At 42.7% G+C, this 26987-nt stretch overlaps 1 protein-coding gene across 2 annotated transcripts in view; it reads left to right on the top strand.

The window, feature by feature from the left end:
* The window catches only part of LOC126173005 (DNA helicase MCM8-like), a 195180-nt gene that overhangs the window by 132579 nt on the left and 35614 nt on the right, over nt 1-26987 (top strand). For both annotated transcript variants that reach the window (XM_049920923.1, XM_049920922.1), the window contains exon 9: nt 9114-9274. In XM_049920923.1, coding sequence (XP_049776880.1) covers nt 9114-9274 — 161 coding nt within the window. The remainder of the gene's footprint in view (nt 1-9113; nt 9275-26987) is intronic.

Consider the following 26987-nt stretch of genomic DNA (forward strand, 5'->3'; position numbering starts at 1 on the left):
ACAAGACAGCAGAGAAGCCTAATCCTCTTTCATCTCTGCTGCCACTATCTACATTCTCCCACTATTTGTGGATACTGCATGTGTAGTAAAATTGCACAATTGTGGAAGGAATATAGAACAGTTTTTGCCAGTTGACCAAACATGCAACTGGTTGTGAATAGGTATTGAATACTGATCTTGAAGGAATTGCTTTTAGAGACTGGCTTTTTAACAACCTATAACATGCCTCTTCCATCTGATAGAAACACGCAATACCAAGATCTTAAAGCATAATACAACAATTACCTCTACTTTTGTCATCTTGGGCAATTTTAATGCCCCCCCCCTCTCTCTCTCTCTCTCTCTCTCTCTCTCTCTCTCTCTCTCTCTCTCTCTCTCTCTGTGTGTGTGTGTGTGTGTGTGTGTGTGTGTGTGTGTGTGTGTGTGTGTGTGTGTGTGTGTGTGTGTGTGTTACATGACCTTGTACTGCTCCAGTTTATGCCTCTTACTCAATGCCCTACTCATGATTATTTGTGTGATAACAGCCATTATTTAGTCATCTTGTTGATCCCATATTCCTAACTTACAATGGTCACTGAGATGAGCCGATGAGCGCACACACATGCACTTCTGCAGCCCACATCATGCCAAACCAAATGAAAGAAGTCGATGAAATTGTGCAAGGTACTGTGAATATCATTCTACAAGCAGCAAAACCTCCTATACTTTTCCCATCTGAGTCCCTTAAACACAAGTTGATTCCCTGGTGGTCCAAAAAAGTAGCAGAGACAATTAAAGAGAAACAGTGAGCTCTCCTGTGGCACATTTGACACCCCTTGACTAAGAAGTTATTTGTATTTAAATGAATAAAATTGAGAGCATGATTTCTTATCAAACAGCAGAAACAAAATTCTTGGGAACACTAGATTGCATCACTGACTGCACTTACCCCAGCTCTTCAGGTGTGGGAAGAGTTGACATGCGGAAATGCCTACACCTCCCTATCGAAGATTCCTGAAATTATCATCAGTGAAGGCCTCTATACTGTTCCTTATGAAGTTGCAGTGATGCATTACACAGAAATATCAACATCAACTGGCTGTTCACTAGCATTCATACATCTTCAAACTTTAGTTTGGTGTAATTCCTCTTGTCAGCACCAAGAACCTTGAAACATAAAACACTGCTTTTACTGGTTGGATACTTGACAAGAAATTAGTTCTGTTCATAGACACATCCCCAGCATCAGACACAGTACATTACCAGATGCTCTGTCACCTCAGTAATAATGGGAAATAAAGTTTACTAACAAAATTCAACAAGATATGACAAGAAGGAATATTCATTGCCCTTGGGGAAGCAATTAAATTAATACCAATTTTGAAAATTATCAAAAATCGATGTAATACGGACAGTTATCAACTGATTGGCTTAACGGTAACTCTATGCAAACTTCTGGAGTTAGTTGTCACTGAATCAGTCCAGTTTCAGATGGGCCTGACCTACCATTAACCATTTTCTGCCACAGGAATCTGCTGTCAGAGATATCTTTGTGCCTTTTTGCACTGCATTGCAATATCCCTGGATGTGCAAAAGGCTGGTGACAGACGTGGAGACATTACGTCCTGGCAACAATGCACAAATTGGGCTCTTTGGAGCTTTTTGCCAATCTTCGTACAGTGCTTCTTATATCATAGGTTCTTTCACATTAGTCATATCAGCCCTTAGCAACCTACATGAATAAACAGACAGAGTACCGCACCGGTCTATTATAAGCATAAGCCATTTTGCTATAGCAATAAATGAAACTGTGACCATTGGAGAACCTAATGTGTCATTGAAGTTGTTTGTAAATAATATTTGTCTCTATTACATGTTCCTCTCCATATGGATTTATATGGAATATAGACATGTGCTAACAACCATGGTTCCTGTATTTCATTTGTGAAATCCCACATTATAATTAAATCACCTACTGTTACCAGGTTTTTACTGTGCCTGTTTCTCTAGCTTCCCTTCCAACAGTAAGCTGACCTGGATGGCACACATCAAGCTACTTGTATACAGGAATGTAACTCATTATACACTGAAGAGCCTGCCTGATATCGTAGAGGGCCCCCCGTGAGCACGCAGAAGTGTCTTAACATGATGTGGTGTGTACTTGACTACTGTCTGAAGTAGTGTTGGAGTGAACTGACACTATAAATTTGGCAGGGCTGTCCATAAATCCATAAGAGTACGAGAGGGTTCAGATCTCTTCTGAACAGCACACTGCAGGGTATCCCAGATATGGTCAATAATGTTCATGTCTGGGGAGTTTGGTTGTCAGCAGAACCTGTTAAACTCAGAAGAATGTTCCTGGAGTCACTCTGAAGCAATTCTGGTCATGTAGGGTGTTTCATTGTTTTGCTGGAATTTCCCAAGTCCATCAGAATGCACACTGGACGTGAATAGGTGCAAGTGATCTGACAGGATGCTTATGTACGTGCCACCTGTCAGAGTTGTATCGCCGGCCGCGGTGGTCTCGCGGTTCTAGGCGCTCAGTCTGGAACTGCGCGACTGCTACGGTCGCAGGTTCGAATCCTGCCTCGGGCATGGATGTGTGTGATGCCCTTAGGTTAGTTAGGTTTAAGTAGTTCTAAGTTCTAGGGGACTGATGACCACAGATGTTAAGTCCCATAGTGCTCAGAGCCATTTGAACCATTTTGAGTTGTATCTAGACATATCGGGGGTCGAATATGACTCCAACTTCACACGACCCACACCATTAAAGAGCCTCCACCAGTTCGAACAGTCCCCTGCTGACATGCAGGGTCCACAGATTCACGAGATTGTCGCCATACCTGTACACATCCATTCGCTCAATGCAATGTGAAACGAGACTCATCTGACCAGGCAACATGTTTCCAGTCATCAACAGTTCAATGTCAAAGTAGATGGGCCCAGGTGAGGCGTAAAGCTTTGTGTCATGGAGTCATCAAGGTTATATGAGTGGGCCTTCAGCTCCGAAAGCCCATATCAATTATGTTTCGTTGAAGTGTCACACGCTTCAGTCTGGAACCGCGTGACCGCTCCGGTCGCAGGTTCGAATCCTGCCTCGGGCATGGATGTGTGTGATGTCCTTAGGTTAGTTAGGTTTAAGTAGTTCTAAGTTCTAGGGGACTGATGACCACAGATGTTAAGTCCCATAGTGCTCAGAGCCATTTGAACCATTTGAAGTGTCGCATGCTGACACTTGTTGATGGTTCAGCATTGAAATCTGCAGCAATTTGCACTTCTGTCATGTTGAACAATTCTCTTCAGTCTTCTTTGGTCCCATCTTGTGGGATCTTTCTCTGGCCGCAGCAGTGTCGGAGATTCAATGTTTTTCCAGATTCCTGATATTTATGGTACACTCGTGAAATGATCGTGCGGGAAATCCCCACTTCATCACTACCTCAGAGATGCTGCGTCCTATCGCTCATCCACAATTATAACACAACATTCAAACCAACTTTAATCTTGATAACCTGCCATTGTAGCAGCAGTAACTGATCTAACAATTGTGCCAGGCACTTGTTGTCTTACATAGGCATTGCAGACTGCTGCATTGTATTCAGTCTGTTTACATATCTCTGTATTTGAATATACATGCCTATACCAGTTTCTTTGGCACCTCAGTGTATTACCTCTGAAATATCCTCTAGGAAGCAGATAGGAAAGTCGTCATGATGATCTTTAAACCACGTATCTTAACCAAACTAGGTTTTGAGAGTGCCACCTGTGGGCCAGCTGCCCCAGCTGTCCTAGGATTGTTGGACGAGCTACTTAACTTCCTGGCAGAGCCCAGTGACAACAGCTTTCTGAATGAGCCCAATAGACTGCCACCCAGTGAAGGCAGATATTCCGCCATTGGAAATTCGCTGTCAACTACTACTAATTAATTATGATACTCAGATTAGCAAAATGCCAGAACATTATTGTTCTTCCATAACCCCAAAATCTGCCTTCTTTAGTATCGTTTAAAAAAGAGGGTGTATCAATATAAGCCAAGAACTTCCTCTTGCCGTCTACACCCATGCTCTTACCCCAATATAAGACGTCCCCCCATGGTGTATCCCCTGCCCTGCTCTGCAGTTGGACATCAAGTGCAGCATTGAGGTTGAAACAGCCCAGGAGTTTAACACCGTTGATTATACTCAGTCCTTCGTGTTGCTGTTCTAGAAAATTACCACTAGCTTGAGCCAAACAAGGCAGACTTTGAGAAGAATTCATCGAGGCTCCCGATCCCTGAAGCTCATCTAAGGACATATATGCAAAGCAAACTTCAGCATAAATGGGAGGAGGAGTGACAAATTAACACCTCTTCCAGTGATTTCAGGATGATGAAAGACATCACTTAGTACTGGAAGTCATTCCATTGCGCTTCCCAAAGAGAGTGCATTGTTTAATGCCATATTTGCATTGGATATGTCAACAAAACATAAATAGGTCTTCTGACAATAAGACCTGACCAGGTATCCCTGTGGAACAGTTGTGATGGTGTCAAATGCTCTGACTTATTTGATCTATCACATAAGTTATACAAGCCCTACTGCAGATCCTGGCTGATAATAGTACTACTCCAACTACAGTGTTAAAAATATCTACAGAAAGCAGCTTTTATGACAAGATGCAGTTTCCTTGTCAGAAAACTGAATTCATTACAGATATTATTGAAGAAGCTGGAGATTCTTTATCCTACTACATCTTCAGTTTTCATATAACTGTCTTCAACTGTTAGTTTTTCGTTCTTTAAATTTTTTATTCAACCCTGTTTCTATGTTTACAATTTTCATGTCTTGGCAAAATGTTATTCAGATAGAGAACCACAGGTTAATTCTGCAGAACACTGTGTCCCTCTAGGTAAAACAAAATTCTAGTTGATGCCTCGATTTGAACATCTTTTTAAACTAATTGTTTATTTGAAAAGAAAGATGATGAGACTTACCAAACAAAAGCGCTGGCAGGTCGATAGACACACAAACAAACACAAACATACACACAAAAGTCAAGCTTTCGCAACCAACGGTTGCCTCATCAGGAAAGAGGGAAGGAGAGGGAAAGACGAAAGGATTTGGGTTTTAAGGGAGAGGGTAAGGAGTCATTCCAATCCCGGGAGCGGAAAGACTTACCTTAGGGGGAAAAAAGGACAGATATATACTCGCACACACACACATATCCATCCGCATATACACAGACACAAGCAGACATTTGTAAAGGCAAAGAGTTTGGGCAGAGATGTCAGTCGAGGCGGAAGTACAGAGGCAAAGATGTTGTTGAAAGACAAGTGAGGTATGAGTGGCGGCAAATTGAAATTAGAAATTAGCGGAGATTGAGGCCTGGCGGATAGCGAGAAGAGAGGATATGCTGAAGGGCAAGTTCCCATCTCCGGAGTTCTGACAGGTTGGTGTTAGTGGGAAGTATCCAGATAACCCGGACGGTGTAACACTGTGCCAAGATATGCTGGCCGTGCACCAAGGCATGTTTAGCCACAGGGTGATCCTCATTACCAACAAACACTGTCTGCCTGTGTCCATTCATGCGAATGGACAGTTTGTTGCTGGTCATTCCCACATAGAACGCTTCACAGTGTAGGCAGGTCAGTTGGTAAATCACGTGGGTGCTTTCACACGTGGCTCTGCCTTTGATCGTGTACACCTTCCAGGTTACAGGACTGGAATAGGTGGTGGTGGGAGGGTGCATGGGACAGGTTTTACACCGGGGGCGGTTACAAGGGTAGGAGCCAGAGGATAGGGAAGGTGGTTTGGGGATTTCATAGGGATGAACTAAGAGATTACGAAGGTTAGGTGGACGGCGGAAATACACTCTAGGTGGAGTGGGGATGATTTCATGAAGGATGACTCTCATTTCAGGGCAGGATTTGAGGAAGTCGTATCCCTGCTGGAGAGCCACATTCAGAATCTGATTCAGTCCCGGAAAGTATCCTGTCACAAGTGGGGCACTTTTGGGGTTCTTCTGTGGAAGGTTCCGGGTTTGAGGAGATGAGGAAGTGGCTCTGGTTATTTGATTCTGTACCAGGTCGGGAGGGTAGTTACGGGATGCAAAAGTTGTTTTCAGGTTGTTGGTGTAATGGTTCAAGGAGCCACTTCCTCATCTCCTCAAACCCGGAACCTTCCACAGAAGAACCCCAAAAGTGCCCCACTTGTGACAGGATACTTTCCGGGACTGGATCAGATTCTGAATGTGGCTCTCCAGCAGGGATACGACTTCCTCAAATCCTGCCCTGAAATGAGATCCATCCTTCATGAAATCCTCCCCACTCCACCTAGAGTGTATTTCCGCCGTCCACCTAACCTTCGTAACCTCTTAGTTCATCCCTATGAAATCCCCAAACCACCTTCCCTGCCCTCTGGCTCCTACCCTTGTAACCGCCCCCGGTGTAAAATCTGTCCCATGCACCCTCCCACCACCACCTATTCCAGTCCTGTAACCCGGAAGGTGTACACGATCAAAGGCAGAGCCACGTGTGAAAGCACCCACATGATTTACCAACTGACCTGCCTACACTGTGAAGCGTTCTATGTGGGAATGACCAGCAACAAACTGTCCATTCGCATGAATGGACACATTATTTAGTCTCACGAGTGCTTTGGTACTTCAGTTTTTGAATCTCTGCGTATTAATCTAATTCATTAGACACAGTTCCTGTGTTTTCACCAGCGTCTGCAGTAGAGTTCCGCAGCATGTGTTGATAGTCTGTTTATCTGAATAGTGTAGTTTACCACGGTGTTTACTATGCATAGGGACTGTGATTTTTGTGTGCGGATGCGAGCTGAGTTGGTGACACTTCGTAGTCTACTCCTTGCTGTGATGGTTTCGGTTACTGAGCTTGAACCTGTAGTGGGCACCATTATTGTGGGCTGGCCGTCCACATCCAACAGATGTCCAGCATGTCCAAATCCTCCGATCCACTCACATTCGGGAGGACGACGGTTCAATCCCGTGTCCGGCCATCCAGATTTAGGTTTTCCGTGATTTCCCTAAATCGCTTCAGGCAATTGCCAGGATGGTTCCTTTGAAAGGGCACGGCTGATTTCCTTCCCCATCCTTCCCTCCCCCGAGCTTGCGCTCCGTCTCTAATGACCTCGTTGTCGACGGGACGTTAAACACTAGTCTCCTCCTCCTCCTCCTCCGATCCACACCAGTGGCCAGCCCAGTTACTGCTTGCACTGAGGTTGACCCCTCACCTGTGGTCGAGAGGGAGGTCACTTCCACCACAACCTCGCCATCCACCACTGTTCTCCGCCGCTCCCCCTTCTCCTCTCCCCCTTCTCCTCTCCTCTCCCCCTTCTCCTCTCCTCTCCCCCTTCTCCTCTCCTCTCCCCCTTCTCCTCTCCCCTCCCCCTTCTCCTCTCCCCTCCCCCTTCTCCTCTCCCCTCCCCCTTCTCCTCTCCCCTCCCCCTTCTCCTCTCCCCTCCCCCTTCTCCTCTCCCCTCCCCCTTCTCCTCTCCCCTCCCCCTTCTCCTCTCCCCTCCCCCTTCTCCTCTCCCCTCCCCCTTCTCCTCTCCCCTCCCCCTTCTCCTCTCCCCTCCCCCTTCTCCTCTCCCCTCCCCCTTCTCCTCTCCCCTCCCCCTACTCCTCTCCTCTCCCCCTACTCCTCTCCTCTCCCCCTTCTCCTGTCCTCTCCTCTTTCCCTCCCTCTCCACCAGCCCTCTACCCCCATCCCCCTCCACTTCCCCACCCCACTCGTACCCCTCTCCCCACCTTTCATCATCCCTCTCGCCTTCACCGCCACTCTCGCCCACATCCCCTCTGGCACACACCATATCCCCTCTCTGTGTAAGTACTGTATTCTGTTTTGAGTGTTTCTGTGTGCCACACAATAGCTTTAGGTGAGCATTTGAGTTGTTACTGTTACCTTTCTCAGGAATTAAGCAAGAGTTTCAAATTTTTAGGATAGTTTTTCATACTTTTTTATGTGTTTATCGGCAGCATCCTGAAATTTTCTTCCTGATTATAAGTTCTGGCCTGATATTCTATGTCCATGTAATTTTATAGTTTTCTCTAGTGAATGATCCATTTGATTCAATGTTCCATTATTGTAGTTATGCTGGGTAACCTTTCAGGTGCCTCTTGGTTTCCTTGTACTCACTTCATACATTATGAGTTATGCAAGTAGATTTCAAAATGAACATAATTTGCATGTATTCATTTGCCTCCTTTAAAGTTATCCTGGGAAATTTTGGTGTTTCCCATGATTGCTATTGTCACTACATAACATTTTGCACCAGTGTCAGTGAAGATTGTTATGTCAGAAATGTTTTATTTGCTGGTAATGCTTGTTTATTACTTTTCTTTTGATGGCTGTACCAAAGATAGTCAGCCAGCATTGCATCTCTTGAGCATGTCACATCCCTTGAAATATTACCAACAATGGTTGTCAGTGTATTTTATGCTCAATTTGGTGCACTTTGTTACACTGGTTGTGACTTTAATGTAAATAATTTTGTCTTATTCCCTCACAGTTATTATTATTAATTGTAGTCAAGCATAGGAAGTAAATGACATTTTTATTTGTGTGTGTAAGGGCAACATTGCTCCATTTTTATATTTTTTAATTTAGCAGACTAGTATCAAAAATATGCTCATAATTAATGGTCCTGTAGAAGATACATAAAAATAAAACACTATACTTGCTTTAGGTTTATGTAGTGGGAGTTGGAATGTGTTTGTAATTTTGTGTTAGATTGTTTAGCATTTACTTACATTTTACTTTCAGGCCTTCATAGAAGTTTTTGCAGATGTTGTATTATTTTGAATTGTTTTAGCACATTCTCATGTTAGTGTAAATCAGATTGATCATGGTTTATATACACAAATAAAAATGTCAGTAATCAATGGTATGAAGGCTGCAAGACATCTGGAGTATCAAGTGTAAGAGACATTCTGTAGTCTTTAAAATGATAAGCTCTAACATATTAATTTCTAAAGTAATTAAAGGTAGACATAATAGGATTTACTTTACTTAATCTAAAGCCATTTTTGTGCATGTGATTGTTGTTTGTTGAGAGAGAGAGAGAGAGAGAGAGAGAGAGAGAGAGAGAGCATTAATACAATGTTGTCATTGTGAAGGCTTATTTATTTTCTCACAGGGGTGTATGTGTGCGGGAATACTAGCACTACATCTGGGCTCACTGTTACACTGACTCGGGAGTCAGGAGGTGATTATACACTTGAAGCAGGAGCTCTTGTACTAGCTGATCAAGGCTGCTGTTGTATTGATGAATTTGACAAGATGTCCTCTCAGCATCAGGTATAATTGAGGCATATGTAGTACATTCTTATTTTCTCTTATTTATTGATATCAGTACCCATTAATGATTAAGTTGATGCAAAAAATTTTCATGTTTGATTATATATTCTAATGAATTTTGACTAATTGTGGATAAGAAGGAGAGAGGGATAGAATACAGATGATCATAATGAGAAGTACAGCCACTATCATTTTCTGTTGCTATGTCATAAACATTAATTTTACAGCTCATGAATTTCAGTTGAAAAATTAAACTTTCACATGGCCAGTCACATTCCACTACCATTGCTGCTGTCATCATGCTGCCTTAATAGGGGTCAAGCTGTCACATTAACGGTTGCATCGCAGAAGGAACTTTGTAGTCGGAGTGGAAGAAACCCCACAATTTTCTCTTTAGTTCACAACTGTTTCCTACATAAGTGACATAGTAAAGGCAAAACACTATCAATGATTGTACTGTTGCATGATGAAGAAATAACTGGTTTCAAATTATCAGCAAGTCATCAGCAGATTATTTGAATACTTTATTTAGTAATTCATCAAAATAAAACTGAACAGGCCTGTTTGCTATGTAATGTATTCAAATCATCTGATAACGACTTGCTGATAGGTTGAAACCAGTAATGACACAATTTGTTTACACAACGCAGAAAAGTACAATAATGAACTACATTTGTTAAAATTAATTTATCCTGTTGTATGTTAATATACAGAGGTGTGCAAAACTTAAGGACCAAAGTAACTTTCACATGATGTATCACTGACAAGAAACATAGCTCGATGAAATTTACACCGTACATAGAAAGAACTACCACAATATAGTACAGAAGGTAACTGGAAGACGGAATGAGATAAACAGAACTGACACTTTTCCCAAGGCATCCCTTATGTGATCCATGGGATTTAGGTCAGGGGAACAGGCAGATCAGTCTACTTGCCAAATATCCTCTTGTTCTAAGAGCTCCACCACCTGTGCCATTTGATGCAGTCACACACTGTCATCCATAAAAATGAAGTCAGGGCTGAATGCACCCCTGAAAAGACACACATGAGGAAGGAGTAAGAGTACAGTGAACGAATAATGTTGACCATGGAGTGTATGGTGTTCAAAGATTTGGAAATCCATACACCCATGCAACATTACACCTCCCCATGCATGTCTACCACTAAGAAGATCGTGTTCGACCATGTTCCTGGGTGCACTGCATCCCGTCATATGGTGAGAGGTGAGAGAACGTAATGCACCCGAGAACATTGTCAAACATTATAATTTTTGTGGTCCAGGTGCTCAATGTTGCTATGACAAAATTTCACAAAGTTGAGGATAGCAGATGAGCTTCCCATAGATAGGAATCATCTTAGCAAGGAGGATTATACATTCTTAGGTAGGTGTGTCTAAGTAAATTGCTTACAAGTGTAGTTACTGTAAATCAAAGAAAAATTTTGCTAAAGGGAATAAATGGCTGCAGAACTGTACCAGTACTATATAAAAAGCTTAATATGTCACATAGCTTATTAATAAATGAAAACTGAACTTCAACAGTGAGTCTGTAAACACAAGCTATCTCTAATGACCTTTTTGATGGGATGCTAATACTAATTTTTCTTCTTGCTCCTTGGAAACACAAATGCTAATTCCAGTGACATTTTATTGGATACCAGTATCAGTTGTCAAAAGTTTAATCAGACAGGCAGGGTGTTTATAAGATTATAAAAATATAAAGAGACAGAATGGCTGGCCGGTACTGTATTTACCCGAGTATAAAATGACTCCCCTTTTCGAAGAGGCTCCTTGATAATCTGATGAATCAGAAAAACAAACTGTTTTACTGATGATCTATCTACTTGCCTAAAACATTAACATTGTACACATTAAAAATTAGACCATTTATTGATTGTCTTCATGTTGATTATATGAGGAGAAACAATTTAACAAAAAGAAATGATTTACATTAATTTTTAACTTCTTTGACTGTTTGCTTACTAAGCCTGTCATCCTAACAGCACAGCTATGAACTTATATATCTTTGTTAAAATGACAAATATTTGGCTGTTTCTTCCAAATATGTTGCAATTTCTGAGGTTGTGGTTACTGTGCATCTTTATTAATGTGAGAATGTTACAATGTTTCTTGCTTCCAGACATATTGTCTGACCACCGCTTGCTCACAGGTTGCATAGAACCAGCAGCTGACACACCCCCTTTCATTCCAGTTATAGTGTCGATAACATTGCTGCAGGAAACTTGGAAGTATGCCACTGGTCCCTATCCAGACTATTAATGTCTGCTGCAGAAAGCTATGTATTTGCCCAGTTTTAAAGTCAGTTCAAATGGATTTAGACAGCCTGGTTTAAATATGGCAAGTGTTCATAAAAAGCCAAAGTATGTGGTATAGATTCTCTGGGTTGGATGCACAGTGAAATTTGCTGTCCGCTCACCATCCCCCTTCCCCTCACTCACTCTATTTCCCAACCAAGCTAATATCATTCTTCCCCCTCCAACCCTCCCAAAGTTCTGTGCTAGAGAAACTGTGAAACATGGACTCCAGTAACTTCTAGGCTGCAGATAATATGTAACACTAACTAATACATAAATAAAAGATCGTTATCATGATTCATTTCAGTTCCAAAACTTTCGTGTGTTCTGTGATCTAGAGATGTCTGTCGATGCTACCTCTACAATGGATCTTGCCGCTGCAATTTATTGTCACGATTGCAATTACAGTCAGTTTAATATGATTTATTTTGTTGTTTAAACATTTAATTTTGGATTAATTTTTTTCTTGTTTCATCTAATGTCACTATCTTGTTCTAAAGCAGATTAAAAGAAGGTAATATTTCCCTCCTGTATTCTAATAAATCAATACCGTCTCTCATAACCAAATAGAACATTGACTTGAGTTCACAATGAAGCATAGTTTTTGGAAGGACAACATTTTCACCTTTAAGATTACCTTTGCTTAAAAAGCAGCATAAATATTTCTATACACTGACCATACATATATGAGAACATTTATTGCAAATCTGTATAAATACAATAAGAGTTTGTAAGATGATAGAATTTAATGCTACATCTTCGTGCCTTTCACAAAACTGTCAAACTTGAATCCGAGCAATAGACTGTTGTTGTGAATAGTTCATAGCTTATCACATATCCCTTGCACTAGCGCCACGCGAGTCAAACATCACATCATTGTTCGAGGAAAGTCGACACTTTACTGAGCGCTTCTGCACATCGGAAAATCTCGAGCCTGTTGTCGTGTGAGTAGTGTTTGCCTGACCTACCCTTCCAAATTTTTCAGAATAAATCTGCACATAACATCAATAGTCAAAGCTTTATCTGTAAATGGAAGGTGGCCACTGTATCAGTCTTTTAAACAAGGTAAAAAGGTTGATCCAAGCAGCAATAGTTCAGTCCATGAATATAAGACTACCCTATAACTTTTTAATGGCAAATTTGGGAAAAAACCTTGTCTTATAATCTGGTATATACAGTACTTACTTTCAGGAGGTGAAATTCCAGTACTGCTGGAAGAAACTTTTAGAAATGAGTAATAAATGTATTCCTAGCTTTTGAAACTATTTGTCCCTTCATCAGGGGGGGGGGTTTAGGGATTAAGTTAGGAATAGTTTCTTTTGCTTTCAAATGTGTGTACCAGCAGTGCTGAAATTTTACCTCCTGAAGATAATTACTAGCCATATATTTTGTTTGTGTTAATAGTGTTGGAGCTTTCTTAAATTAATTTTCCTTCTGATACTGTTAACAAGATTATGCGAACTTAATTGGAGAGGTGCTGTTTGGTGTGAATTCAATACTGATGGTCTGTCCGACAGTACTGATCAAGAACACTTGAGCTTCTTGGTCCCCAACTTTAGAGTATTCAATTGACAACTTGTTTTATGCCCAACAGCTTTCATTGACCCAGATGTAAAAACATTAGTAAATAGGTTAAGGGACTGTCATGAGTAGATGTTGAGAGTAAAAGTTGTTGTAAAATAAAGGTTTGGTTGTAAAAGATAAATTTTGTACAGCATAATCGTAAACAGCAACTTGGTCACAATGGTTAAGAGAGGGATTATAGGAACAACTGTAGGAAGATACTTACATCTGTGTTGGTACTCAGTGAACCATTGTGAAGCGCATGGCAAAGGGTATGTCTCACTTTACTAGTTATTATAGCTTCTTCCAGTCCATTTATGTAATGAATGCATAAAGATTGATTTTTTTTAAGTTCCTCTGTACATGCTGTTTGAATTCCTCTGTGCATGCTGTGATTAATCTAATCTTGTCCTCGCGATCCCTATGGGAATGATATGTAGGGATTTGTAGTATATTCCTAAAGTGACCAATTAAAGCTAGTTCTTGAACCTTTTTAAATAGACTTTCTCGGGATGATTTCAGTCCATCTTCAAGAGTCCACCAGTTCAGTTCTTTCAACATCCCTGTGACATTCTCCTGCAGGTTAAAAGCCCATAACCATTCGTACTGCCATTCTCTGTACACTTTCAGTATCCCTTGCTAGTTTGATTTGGTGTGGGTCCCATACACTTCTGCAACATTCTAGGATGGGTCGCTTGGATGATTTGTAAGCAATATCCTTTGCAGACTGACTGCATTTCTCTAGTATTCTACCAATAAACAGAAGTTGGTTACATGCTTTACCTACAACTGAGCCTATGTGATAGTTCCATTTCATATCCCTACTAAGTGTTACATCCAGTTGTGTGTTTGAGTTTACCGATTCTAGCTGTGACTTATTGATATTGTATTCATATGATACTTACTTTCTCTCTCTCTCTCTCTCTCTCTCTCTCTCTCTCTGTGTGTGTGTGTGTGTGTGTGTGTGTGTGTGTGTGTGTGTGTGTGTGTGTGTGTGTGTGTGTGTGTGCGCGCGCACAATTTTACATTTGTGAACTTATAAAACAAGTTGCCAATCTTTGTACCACATTAAAATCTTATCAAGGTCTGACAATGTTTGTGCAGCTTTGTTCAGACCATGCTTAATTGTAGATAATGGCATCATCTGCAAAAAGCCAGAGGTTATTGTTAATATTGTCTGCAAGATTATTAATGTACAACATGAACAGCCAGGGCCCCAACACACTTCCCTCCCAGGGGGCTCACCACTCTTTGGTGGGTTCGTGCTTGGCTACCACAGGGCCCCAGCCTTTGCAGCATCTTTTCCCTTCCATGCTGCATATTTATCCTCTTGCTATCCTCTTGCTATTCTTGTTCTTGTCTGGGGTGTTTTTGGGAATGTTCTGCATTGTCTGTTGCAGACCTTAGAATAGTCTCACCACTGTTTTTCACTCTCTTTTCCTTTCTTTGTTTCCCTTCTCCTCTCGTTCCTCTGCTTTGGTGTTTGAGGTTCCTATTTTTCTTCTTCCTCCCTGTGCACTCCTGAAGGCCAACCCATGCATCTGACGTGCAACAGGTGACTGGGTAATGTGTAATTCCAAGCCCCAGGTTGAAAGGTAGGGTTCGCATGTACCCTCTGGTACGGGCCAGTCCCAGGGAGGGGTGACTGCCTGAGCTGCAACCTTTCCATACTGCCGATTGGTCCCTTGGTTAGGTGCCAGAGGTGTGACCTGAGGTGTGAACAGTCACCTAAGGCGGGTGTGCCCCATTGTGAAGGGGGCCCCCAGTTGGAAGGAGTGTGCCACGGAGACGCTGGCAATCATGGGGGATTTTCTCGCAGTGAGCCAGTCATCTTCACAATCAACATCTATGAAACATAAACGTAATGAGGCTAATGATTCAAAGACGCTTCCCGTTGAAACCACGGTTCCTCGTGGTGTCACATACTGAAGACGATCAGTCCTTCGCCATGGTAAATCCGTTTATTATTCATAAAGGTGTTGATGCAGTTGCCGGCCCTGTGAAATCCTGCTATTGTTCATGGAATTGCACTTTGCTTTTGGAGACTACTACTGATTCTCATGCACAACAACTGCTTGTCGCCTCGCTTCTCCACGGCTACACTAGTCTTGTTGAGGCCTATAGAACTTTGAATTCTTCCTGAGGTGTTATTTACACTAGCTGCTCAATGGTCTGGCCGAGGCCGAAATCCAATTTTACCTCTCTGATCAGGGTGCAATTGCCATCCAGTGGGTGATGAGACAGATAGATTCCTCCTTAGTGCCCACCCACACTCTTTTTCACAACTTTGATAGACTGGTGCTTCCATCCAAGACCAAATTATCACAGTTCAGTCGTACATTCCTAACCTGCTGCGCTGCTACCAGTGTCATCGTTTCAAGCACACTAGAACATCTTGTTGGTACCTAGCAAAATGTGTAACCTGTGTTAGGGATGCACACGAGGGTGATTGTATGCCTCCTTCTCCCTGCTGTATCAACTGCAATGGTGACCATGCCGCCATCTCTCAAGACTGTCCCATGTATCTCGATGAGCGGCCTGCCTAGGAGATCCGGATAAAGGAGAAAGTTCCTTACCCAGTCCTCACAAATTGTTGGCTAGTCGCAAACGCTGTGTTCCACCATCTGGCATTTATAGTACTGATCTTTATACAGCTCGCTGCATGAAGGACATGGCCCTGCAGACATGCGACCTCAAATTCTGCTCTGAGGTTGTGAAATCGCCCAGTGTTATGGTAGCATCGCCATCCCCTCCTCCAGCTGTGCAACAAGCCATCAAATTCGTGCCTCATGGGGCAATGTCCCCAGCTACACTACCAGCAGGCAGGAGAGGACAGAAGGAATACTCCCGTGAAGACTTCCTACATCCCTCCAGCCAACCAACACCTGAGTCTTCCTCTAACTGGAAAGGCTCGAAGAAGTTCAACAAAGGCAAACAGTCTTCTCCTTTGCTGACTCTAAGATCCTCTTCGAAGGTGTTGCCATGTGATAACCTCGCCCGGTTGGCCTCCCTCTCACCAGTGTGCACCACCAACTGTTTTTCTGCGTTGGACTCTGCAGACCAGCAGCACAAGATAGTTGACGCTTCTTGTTTCTCGTGGAGCAGGATCCTCCTGCCTCTGTGCCCTGTAGCAGCGAGTTTTCACAGACTGGCACTCAGCAGCCGCCAAAGTGACACCCCTTAATTTTTTCCTCGTCATGACTCTCCTCCAATGGAATGTTTGCGGCCTTCAATCCAACAAAAAGGATTTACGGCTACTTCTAGAATTGCAGCGGCCACTTGCGCTCTGCCGTCAGGAAACAAAATTGTGTCCTCACAACTGCTGTGGGCCTTCGCATTTCCTTCCGGTCCATTTTGACCTCCTCCCCCTCCCCCTCCCCCCTCCCCTTCCTTAGAGGTCGACGTTCCATTTCTTCGGGGAGTCTAACTGCTCATACAGGATGATGTTCATAGTCAACCCATCTCCCTGACTACCCGTTTTCAAGCTGTTGCAGTCTGCATATTCCTTCCGCACTTGGCATTTTCCCTCTGTGCCATTTATATACCTCTGCCATTCGATGTCACCAGGGCAGACTTCCTCCAGCTTATTGGGCAGCTACTTCACCTATTTCTGCTGCTTGATGACTTTAATGTGCACCATCCCCTTTCGGATTCTCCCAGTACTTGTCAGAGAGTGTCCTCTTGGCTGACCACCTTAATCAACTTAACCTCTTCTGCAGGAGCGTCCACATTGATTTCTGACTCTTTGCACACCTATTCCCATTTGGACCTTTCTTTCTGCACTGCCCAGCTTGCCCATTGTCTCGAATGGTCCATTCTTTCCGACATCTACTTGAGCGACCATTTCCCATGTGCTATCCATTTGCTGGCTCCTACCCCACCTGCATGCACAACCAAATGGCAGGTTACTAAGGCCGATGGGCAGCTTTACTCCTCCCTGGTGACCTTCGACAAATAAGATTTCCCCACTTGTGATGACCAGGTAGAATATCTTACAAATTTTATCCTTACCACTGAAGAACATTCCATTCCTCACCCTTCCTATTTACCGTGCCATGTCCTCATCCCTTGGTGGACTGAGGAGTGACACAAGTTTTTTAACCATAACCCTACAATAGCAAAATGCATTCGTTGTAAACAGATGTGTGCACAGTGTCATCGCGTTCATCAGGATAGCTAAAAAAGCTAACTGGATTTCATACTCTTAATTCTTTTCACTGTTCCACTCCCTCCTCTGTTGTGTGGGCCAACCTCCGACAGATCTGTGGGATCAAGATCAATTCCCCAGTTTCTGGCCTGACAGTAGTAGACAATGTCATCGTGGATCCTATTGCTATCTCCAACACCTTGGGCCGCCATTTTTCAGAAGTTTCGAGCTCTCCCCACTATCGCCCTGCCTTCCTCCATTGGAATGAGTGGAGGAGGCTCTTCTCAGTATTATGAGTGCTACAATGTTGCCTTTACTATGAGGGAGCTAAATAATGCTCTCACTTCATCCCGGTCCTCTGCCCCAGGGCCAGACGCTGTTCACATTCAGATGTTGTAGCACTTTTCTCTTGCAGGCAAGCATTTTCTGCTTAATACATACAACCACATCTGGGCAGAGGGCACAATTCCCAGATGCTGACATAAAGCCACTGTCATACCCATACCTAAGCCTGGTAAGGACAAACACTTTCTCCAAGCTACCGCCCCATCTCTCTCATCAGCTGTGTTTGCAAGGTGATGCAATATATGATTCATGCCCGGGTGGTATGGTGGCTCGAGTCTCACAATTTACAAACCACTGCAAGTATAGATTTCGAGTGCACATTCTACAGTTGAACATTTCATCAGTTTGTCCACTCATGTCATGAATGGTTTTCTGCAGAAGTCCCAGGTTGTGGCCATATTTTTCGATTTGGAGAAAGCTTATGACACCTTTTGGAGGACTAGTATCCTCTGTACTCTCTCTATATGTGTGACTTACTTGGCCCCCTGCGCCATTTCCTTGAGAAATTCTTAAAAGACCAAGGTTTTAAGGTCCTTGTGAGCTCTGCATTGTTTGACACCTTTATCCAGGAATATGATGTGCCTCAGGGTTCCGTTCTGAGTGTCGTCCTCTTTGCTATTGCCATTAACCCAATAATGGCCTGTCTCACACCAGGCATCCCTTGCACCCTTTTTGTCGACCATTTTGCCATCTATTACAGTTCTCCACTGACCTGTCTTATTGAATGGCGTCTTCAGTGATGTCTCAGTTGTCTTTACTCATGAAACATTGCCCTGGATTTCGATTTTCCACTGACAAAATCGTTTGTATCAATTTCTGGCAGTGCGGTTGGTTTTTCTCACTATGTTTACATCTTGGGCCTGTTGCTCTTCTGTTCTTTGAAACTACAAAATTCTTGGGGCTCAAGCTCAATAAGAAACTCTGTTGGTTCTCCCCCGTGTCTTACCTGGCAGCCCACTGTACGCAGTCCCTCAATGTCCTGTGTGACCTCAATGGTACTTCCTGTGGTGCAGATCGAACCACAGACCTCTGTGTGTACTGGTCCCTTGTCTGTTCAAAAACACTCTCTGGATGCTTTGTTTATGCTTCTACACATCTGTCCCTCTTACGCTTTCTCAATACTGTCCACCATTGTGGCATCCATTTGGCCACTGGCACCTTTTACACTAGCCCAGTTGAGATTGTGTATGCAGAAGCTGCTGAACTACTGCTGTCCTAATGCCATGACTTTCTCCTCAGCAGGTATGCATGCCGTTTGTCTGCTATGTGTGGTCACCAATCATATTCTCCTTCTTCGATGACTCCTTTGATCACCAATATGGGGTGCGTCCCTCTTCTCTGTTATCCCCTGGAGTTTGCTTTCGGCTCTTGCTCCGGCAGCTTAACTTCGAGCTACCTGCAACTTTCCCAGTGGGTGTGAACCCTTCACCACCTTGGCTTTGTGCGGTGGCCCATGTTCACTTTGGGCTTCATTCACTTCCTAAGGACACTACTCCAGCCTCACTCTATCACCTTCAGTTTCACATCCTTCCCATGGAACTTCACAATAGTACTTTTGTGTACACTGATGGCTCGCGGACTGACCATGGTGTCGGGTGTGCCTTTGTCATTGGCGCCGGCATTTTTTGGTATCGGTTTCCGGCACAGTGCTCAGTATTTACAGCAATGTTCTTCGCCCTGTATCAGACTACGGAGTACACCTGGTGACACAGGCTTTTCAATTGTGTCATCTGCTCAGACACTCTCACCGTCCTTCAAATCCTCTGTGTGCTGTACATCATCCATCCCTTAGTGCAACAGATCCAGGAAAACGATCACTTGTTCACTCTTGGTGGAGCTGCTGTGCTATTTATTTGGGTTCCTGATCACATCGGTCTGACAGGAAACGAGGCTACTGACGCAGCTCCCAAGGCTGCAGGCCTTGTACCTCAGCCCACTAGTTCTTATTTTCCCTTCAATGATCTCTGTGTTGCCATCTGTCACTTTGGCATCACCACTGCTCCTCCCTTTAAGGCAATAAGTTCCAGGTTATTAAGCCTCTCCCAGCGGCTTGGATGACCACCTCTAGGCCTTCCAGCCACGAGGAGGTTGTTTTAATTAAGTTACGTGGGCACAGCCTTTTTAGCCAGTGCCATTTGTTAAGTGGCGCTCCCCCACCACTTTGTGCACATTGTGCCCAACTTTTAACTGTCAGCCATTTCCTTACGGAATGCCCATTTACAGTCCTGCTTGGGGTTGCCTCCTGAGTTATCGGCTGTTTTAGCAAACAACGTGTAGGCTGTGGAGTGCGTTTTACTTTTCATGTATTGTAGCAATATGGCAAAGGCCATTTAATTTTTCGTTCTGGACCTCTGTTTCTCTGTGGCATCTTTCATAGTCCTTTTTCCACGTCCCTGTTTTTAGCTGCCTTCTCTTCTGTCAATTGTCTTTGTGTTTCACAGTTTTGACATGGGCGCGTATGACCCTAGTTGTCTTTGCGCCCCTTAAAAAAAATTATCAACAGGACATCCTGTCAGGTAGTGAGATTGGTTTCAAAATCAGCATCTTCTTTTGACAAAGAAAATGAGGAGGCACTAAAGAATATACCAGCATTTAGACATGTCAGGAAGACTGAATTGTATTAGTTCAGAGAGTAATTTGCAAGATTGCATTCCTATAGGTTTTTACACATTAGAAAGGTCATCAGTGTAATCGTTGTCAGCGATTTGAAAGCCACTGTCTGGTAAAGCCCCCCCTCTTAACTTTTACATACTTCATTCTCAGCTGTGTGTACTAATGTTGTACATTCATGTTTTCTTGTGCTATGCAACAGTCTTCCACTAGGACATAGTCATGGTCTTTACTTAGCTCTTGGAATCCAGCAAAGAACTCCTTGGTATGTTTACCATTTCTCTGATTATATATCCCACCCACCTTTGCTTAATTTTCGTTACAGTCATCACTGTCTCATCCACTCCAGTCTGTTTCTTAATCTATTTGTTTATTTTTCTATCATCATCATCATCATTTAAGACTGATTATGCCTTTCAGCGTTCAGTCTGGAGCATAGCCCCCCCTTATACAGTTCCTCCATGATCCCCTATTCAGTGCTAACATTGATGCCTCTTCTGATGTTAAACCTATTACTTCAAAATCATTCTTAACCGAATCCAGGTACCTTCTCCTTGGTCTGCCCCGACTCCTCCTACCCTCTACTGCTGAATCGATGAGTCTCTTGGGTAACCTTGCTTCTCCCATGCGTGTAACATGTTCGCCCTGACCGCTACATCTATAGAGTTCATTCCCAGTTTTTCTTTGATTTCCTCATTGTGGACACCCTCCTGCCATTGTTCCCATCTACTAGTACCTGCAATCACCCTAGCTACTTTCATATCCGTAACCTCAACCTTGTTGATAAGGTAACCTGAATCCACCCAGCTTTCGCTCCCATACAACAAAGTTGGTCGAAAGACTGAACGGTGCACAGATAACTTAGTCTTGGTACTGACTTCCTTCTTGCAGAAGAGAGTAGATCGTAGCTGAGCGCTCACTGCATTAGCTTTGCTACACCTCGCTTCCAGTTCTTTCACTATGTTGCCATCCTGTGAGAATATGCATCCTAAGTACTTGAAACCGTACACCTGTTCTAACTTTGTTCCTCCAATTTGGCACTCAATCCGTTTATATTTCTTTCCCACTGATATTACTTTCGTTTTGGAGATGCTAATCTTCATACCATAGTCCTTACATTTCTGATCTAGCTCTGAAATATTACTTTGCAAACTTTCAATCGAATCTGCCATCACAACTAAGTCATCCACATATGCAAGACTGCTTATTTTGTGTTCACATATCTTAATGTCACCCAGCCAGTCTATTGTTTTCAACATATGATCCATAAATAATATGAACAACAGTGGAGACAGGTTGCAACCTTGTCTTACCCCTGAAACTACTCTGAACCATGAACTCAATTTACTGTCAACTCTAACTGCTGCCTGACTATCCATCTAAAGACCTTTAATTGCTTGCAAAAGTTTGCCTCCTATTCCATAATCTTGTAGAACAGACAATAACTTCCTCCTAGGAACCCGGTCATATGCCTTTTCTAGATCTATAAAGCATAGATACAATTCCCTGTTCCACTCATAACACTTCTCCATTATTTGCCGTAAGCTAAAGATCTGGTCCTGACAACCTCTAAGAGGCCTAAACCCACACTGATTTTCATCCAATTGGTCCTCAACTAATACTCACACTTTCCTTTCAACAATACCTGAGAAGATTTTACCCACAACGCTGATTAAAGAGATACCTCTGTAGTTGTTACAATCTTTTCTGTTTCCATGTTTAAAGATTGGTGTGATTACTGCTTTTGTCCAGTCTGATGGAACCTGTCCTGACTCCCAGGCCATTTCAATTATCCTGTGTAGCCATTTAAGACCTGACATTCCACTGTATTTGATGAGTTCCGACTTAATTTCATCCACCCCAGCCGCTTTATTGCACTGCAATCTATTGACCATATTCTCCACTTCCTCAAATGTGATCCTATTTCCATCATCATTCCTATCCCATTCTACCTCGAAATCTGAAACATTATTGATCGCATTTTCACCTACATTGAGCAACTCTTCAAAATATTCCCTCCATCTGCCCAACGCATCCACAGGATTCACCAGCAGTTTTCCTGACCTGTCCAAAATACTTGTCATTTCCTTCTTACCTCCCTTTCGAAGACTGCTAATTACACTCCAGAATGGTTTTCCAGCAGCTTGACCCATAGTCTCCAACCTGTTTCCAAAGTCTTCCCACGATTTCTTCTTGGATGCTGCAATTATCTGTTTGGCTTTGTTTCTTTCTTCAACATAACTTTCTCTGTCTACCTGGGTTCTGGTATGTAGCCATTTTTGATACGCCTTCTTTTTCCTTTTACAGGCTGCCTTGACTGTATCATTCCACCAAGCTGTTTGCTTCATCCTACTTTTACACACTACTGTTCCAAGACATTCTTTAGCCACTTCTAGTACTGTGTCCCTGTACCTTGTCCATTCCTTTTCCAATGACTGTAATTGACTACATTCAACTAACTGGTACCTTTCTGAGATCACTGTTATGTACTTGTGCCTGATTTCCTTATCCTGAAGTTTCTCCACTCTTATCCTCCTACATATGGACCTCCTGCACTTTCGGCCTCACAATCCCAATTTCACTGCAGATTAAATAATGATCAGTGTCATCAAAGAATCCCCTGAATACACGTGTGTCCCTCACAGCCTTCCTGAATTCCTGATCTGTTATTATATAGTCAGTGACAGATCTGGTTCCCCTGCCTTCCCAAGTATACCGGTGAACGTTCTTATGTTTAAAAAAGGAGTTTGTGATTACTAAGCCCATACTGGCACAGAAATCCAAGAGTTGTTTCCCGTTCCTGTTGGCCTCCATATCCTCTCCAAATTTACCCACAACCTTTTCATACCCTTCTGTTCGATTTTCAATCCTGGCGTTAAGATCACCCATGAGCAGAACACTGTCCTTGTCCTTTACTCTAACAACTACATCACTGAGTGCCTCATAAAAACTATCCATCTTATCTTGATCTGTCCCTTCACAATGCGAATATACTGACACAATCCTAATTTTCTTGCTAGACACTGTCAAATCTATCCACATCAGTCGTTCGTTTACATACCTTATTGCAACTACGATCGGTTCCATTTCTTTCCTGATGTAAAGCCCTACACCCCATTGTGCTATTCCTGCTTTGACTCCTGACAGGTAGACCTTGTATTCTCCCACATCCTCTTCTTTCTCACCCCCTATCTGAATGTCACTAACAGCTAAAACGTCCAGCCCCATCTTACTTGCAGCCTCTGCCAGCTCTACCTTCCTCCCAGAGTAGCCCCCCTTGATATTAATAACTCCCCATCTCATTACCATTTGTTTGCCAAGTTGTATCTCAGGAGTCCCTGGTTTGTCAGTTAGAGGTGGGACTCCGTCACCTCCAAAGGTCCGAGGCATTTTGCTCTGATTGTTGCCAGCATCATATTTAAAGTACCAGGGAAGCAGGTTGCTAGCCTTACTTGCCCCGAGTCCCATTGGGTTTTACCCCTAACAGCTGAGGGACTAACCGGTGGATTTGGTAGTCTTTGCCGTATGAGCACAAAGGTGACCACGACTCAGAATATGTCCGAGATGCCCAGCCTTATGCCAAAGTAACTGGTATCCCGACTGTCGGGACCACTTACTTGGCCACTCATACGTTGCCCGTGGTTCATGAACTAGGACATGACTACAGGAACCCACACCATGAACCATTTTCTATCTTTCCTAGTAATTCCCAGCATGATAGGAGAGATTTAATATATCTCTGGTGTAAGTTGAAACTAATAATACACACTGATAAGGTTTCCTATTCAAACACATTTGAAGATTATTTTAGAAAACCCTGTTTAGTTTACCAAGAGCAGCCTAGACTGGTTTTTTGTTAATTTGCTTTGCTGTCAATGCATTCGTGGTTGAAGTTTTTGTGGATTTGAGGCAAACAACTTAATCAGCAAGACAAAAGTGATTCAGGTATATTGCATTAGTGTGTGTTCCTTTTTTTCTAGTTCAAATATCTGAAAACAACTGCTAGTACTACTGAGCATAGATTGTGATGTGCTATCTCTGTGCCTGATTTCTCTCTTAATTTCCTGCTACTGAAATTAAGTCTAATGGAAGCTGTACTTTTGGCATATTTATTCTTCATTTTACACTCAAGGGTTGAATCATTCCCTGTTTTTCTAGCACCTTTGCACAGATTCTGATGAAACCAAGTTTAAAGCTTTTTAAAAAAAGTATGAAATTCTTAAGAGATATTCATACTCATTTGCTGTAGTCTATAATTTTGTACACAATTTGCAAATGGTCCACTTCTAAACCAACCTGTTCCGTCTCCTGGTTAACACTAGGAGAACCGGCATTAGCAAACTACCTAGAAGGATTGGTACCAGTCATTTTGACCTGTGAAGTTTTTCTTCTTTGTTTTCAGTTTTACTTCTTAATTTACTTCAGTACAGTGTCTTTAGAAGTCAGTGGTGCATTATGCTTTTCATACAAATGCATTATGCTTAAAAATTTCTGTAGAAAATTATTTAATTAAATAAAATACATCGAAGTAAAGAATACATTGTAAATACAAAATCAGTTTAAACTAAACTTACAAATGCAAATGAACATACACACACACATATATATATATATATATATATATATATCAAATGCAAATGAATATATATATATACCTAAAAACAAAGATGATGTGACTTACCAAATGAAAGTGTTGGCAGGTCGACAGACACACAAACGAACACAAACATACACACAAAATTCAAGCTTTCGCAACAAACTGTTGCCTCATCAGGAAAGAGGGAAGGAGAGGGAAAGACGAAAGGATGTGGGTTTTAAGGGAGAGGGTAAGGAGTCATTCCAGTCCCGAGAGCGGAAAGACTTACCTTATGGGGAAAAAAGGACGGGTATACACTCGCGCACACACACACATATCCATCCACACATATACAGACACAAGCAGACATGTATATGTGTGGATGGATATGTGTGTGTGTGTGCGAGTGTATACCCGTCCTTTTTTCCCCATAAGGTAAGTCTTTCCGCTCCCGGGACTGGAATGACTCCTTACCCTCTCCCTTAAAACCCACATCCTTTCGTCTTTCCCTCTCCTTCCCTCTTTCCTGATGAGGCAACAGTTTGTTGCGAAAGCTTGAATTTTGTGTGTATGTTTGTGTTCGTTTGTGTGTCTGTCGATCTGCCAGCACTTTCATTTGGTAAGTCACATCATCTTTGTTTTTAGGTATATTTTTCCTTCATGGAATGTTTCCTTATATGAATATATATATATATATAAAAGATGATGTGACTTACCAAACGAAAGCGCTGGCACGTCGATAGACAAACACAAAAATACACACAAAATTCTAGCTTTCGCAACCAGCGGTTGCTTCGTAAGGAAAGAGGGAAGGAGAGGGAAAGACGAAAGGATGTGGGTTTTAAGGGAGATGGTAAGGAGTCATTCCAATCCCGGGAGCGGAAAGACTTACCTTAGGGGGAAAAAAGGACGGGTATACACTCGCGCGCACACACACACACATATCCATTCACACATATACAAACACACTCAGGTGTGTGCCCAAACTCTTTGCCTCTGTATATGTCTGCTTGTGTCTGTGTGTGTGTGTGTGTGTGTGTGTGTGTGTGTGTGTGTGTGTGTGTGCGCGCGCGCGAGTGTATACCCGTCCTTTTTGTCCCCCTAAGGTAAGTCTTTCCGCTCCCGGGATTGGAATGACTCCTGATCTTTTCAATCAAAGCCATCATCTTTGTTCTTTGTACATTTGTACTGAACACTTGTAGCATGTGGACTAAGTATGAATTTCTTACACTGCACACACAGATTTTTAGTTTTGTTTGAACTTTTGCATTCTCCTATCTAACAGGTCTTTTGTACTGTTTCCTTACGTATTGCAGTGGTCCTAATAAATGTATGAACAAGTCCTTTCCTTGGTTGTAAATACACACAAGGGAGTTCTTCTGCGAATCTGAAAAGAAACATTCACTGGCTAACTTTTACTCATGTTGTCTCTCTGCAAAGAATACAGCATTGATTCTAGCAAGGTCTAGGACGATGAAAAGCACATGCATAGGCCATCTGCAGTAGCCAAACTTGATAAGTGTACAGATGAGACATCTTGTCCAGAATAACAACTCCAAATTTAGTGGAACTGTAGCAGCTGACACTTCCAGAGTGTTTCTTCTGTTTTGTTCACCCACCGCAACTGGCTGGTGCAGTGCGCTCAATAGAACAATATTTTTCGTGCTCTTCATCTGCTAGGAAGCAATTATTGTGTCACAGTATTTGTATAAAATAGTATCATGCAGAGATCCAGCAGCAGAAGGTGGAAGTTCTCTTTGGGTTTTCTTCAGTGTACACACCATGATTGTGTTCTCCTGCATCAGCTGCTCTTCGAGATGTTTAGCTGTGAAGAAATTGTCACATGTTACACTTCTTCCTTTCGAAGTGTGAGGTTGCATGAGACATGTAACAACAGGTTCTGCAACAGGTATATTGGTGGGTCTTTCACTCTGTTTAACCAAGTAAGGAAATCCATTTACCATATATTTACTACTGGCTTCCACTGCAAGCCAGAACTTCAAACCAAATTTGTCTGGTTTATTACTTGCATATTTTTTGTAGGGGCGCGGAGCTTTGCATGGATGGAGCTGCTCATTTACAGTTATAAAAGCATCTGGTTTCAGTTAGCTACAAATGAATTCCAGACTGGTGAAGTTGCTGCGAAGCCATCGATC

The sequence above is a fragment of the Schistocerca cancellata genome, chromosome 1 (assembly GCF_023864275.1).
Source record: "Schistocerca cancellata isolate TAMUIC-IGC-003103 chromosome 1, iqSchCanc2.1, whole genome shotgun sequence".
Lineage (NCBI taxonomy): Eukaryota > Metazoa > Arthropoda > Insecta > Orthoptera > Acrididae > Schistocerca > Schistocerca cancellata.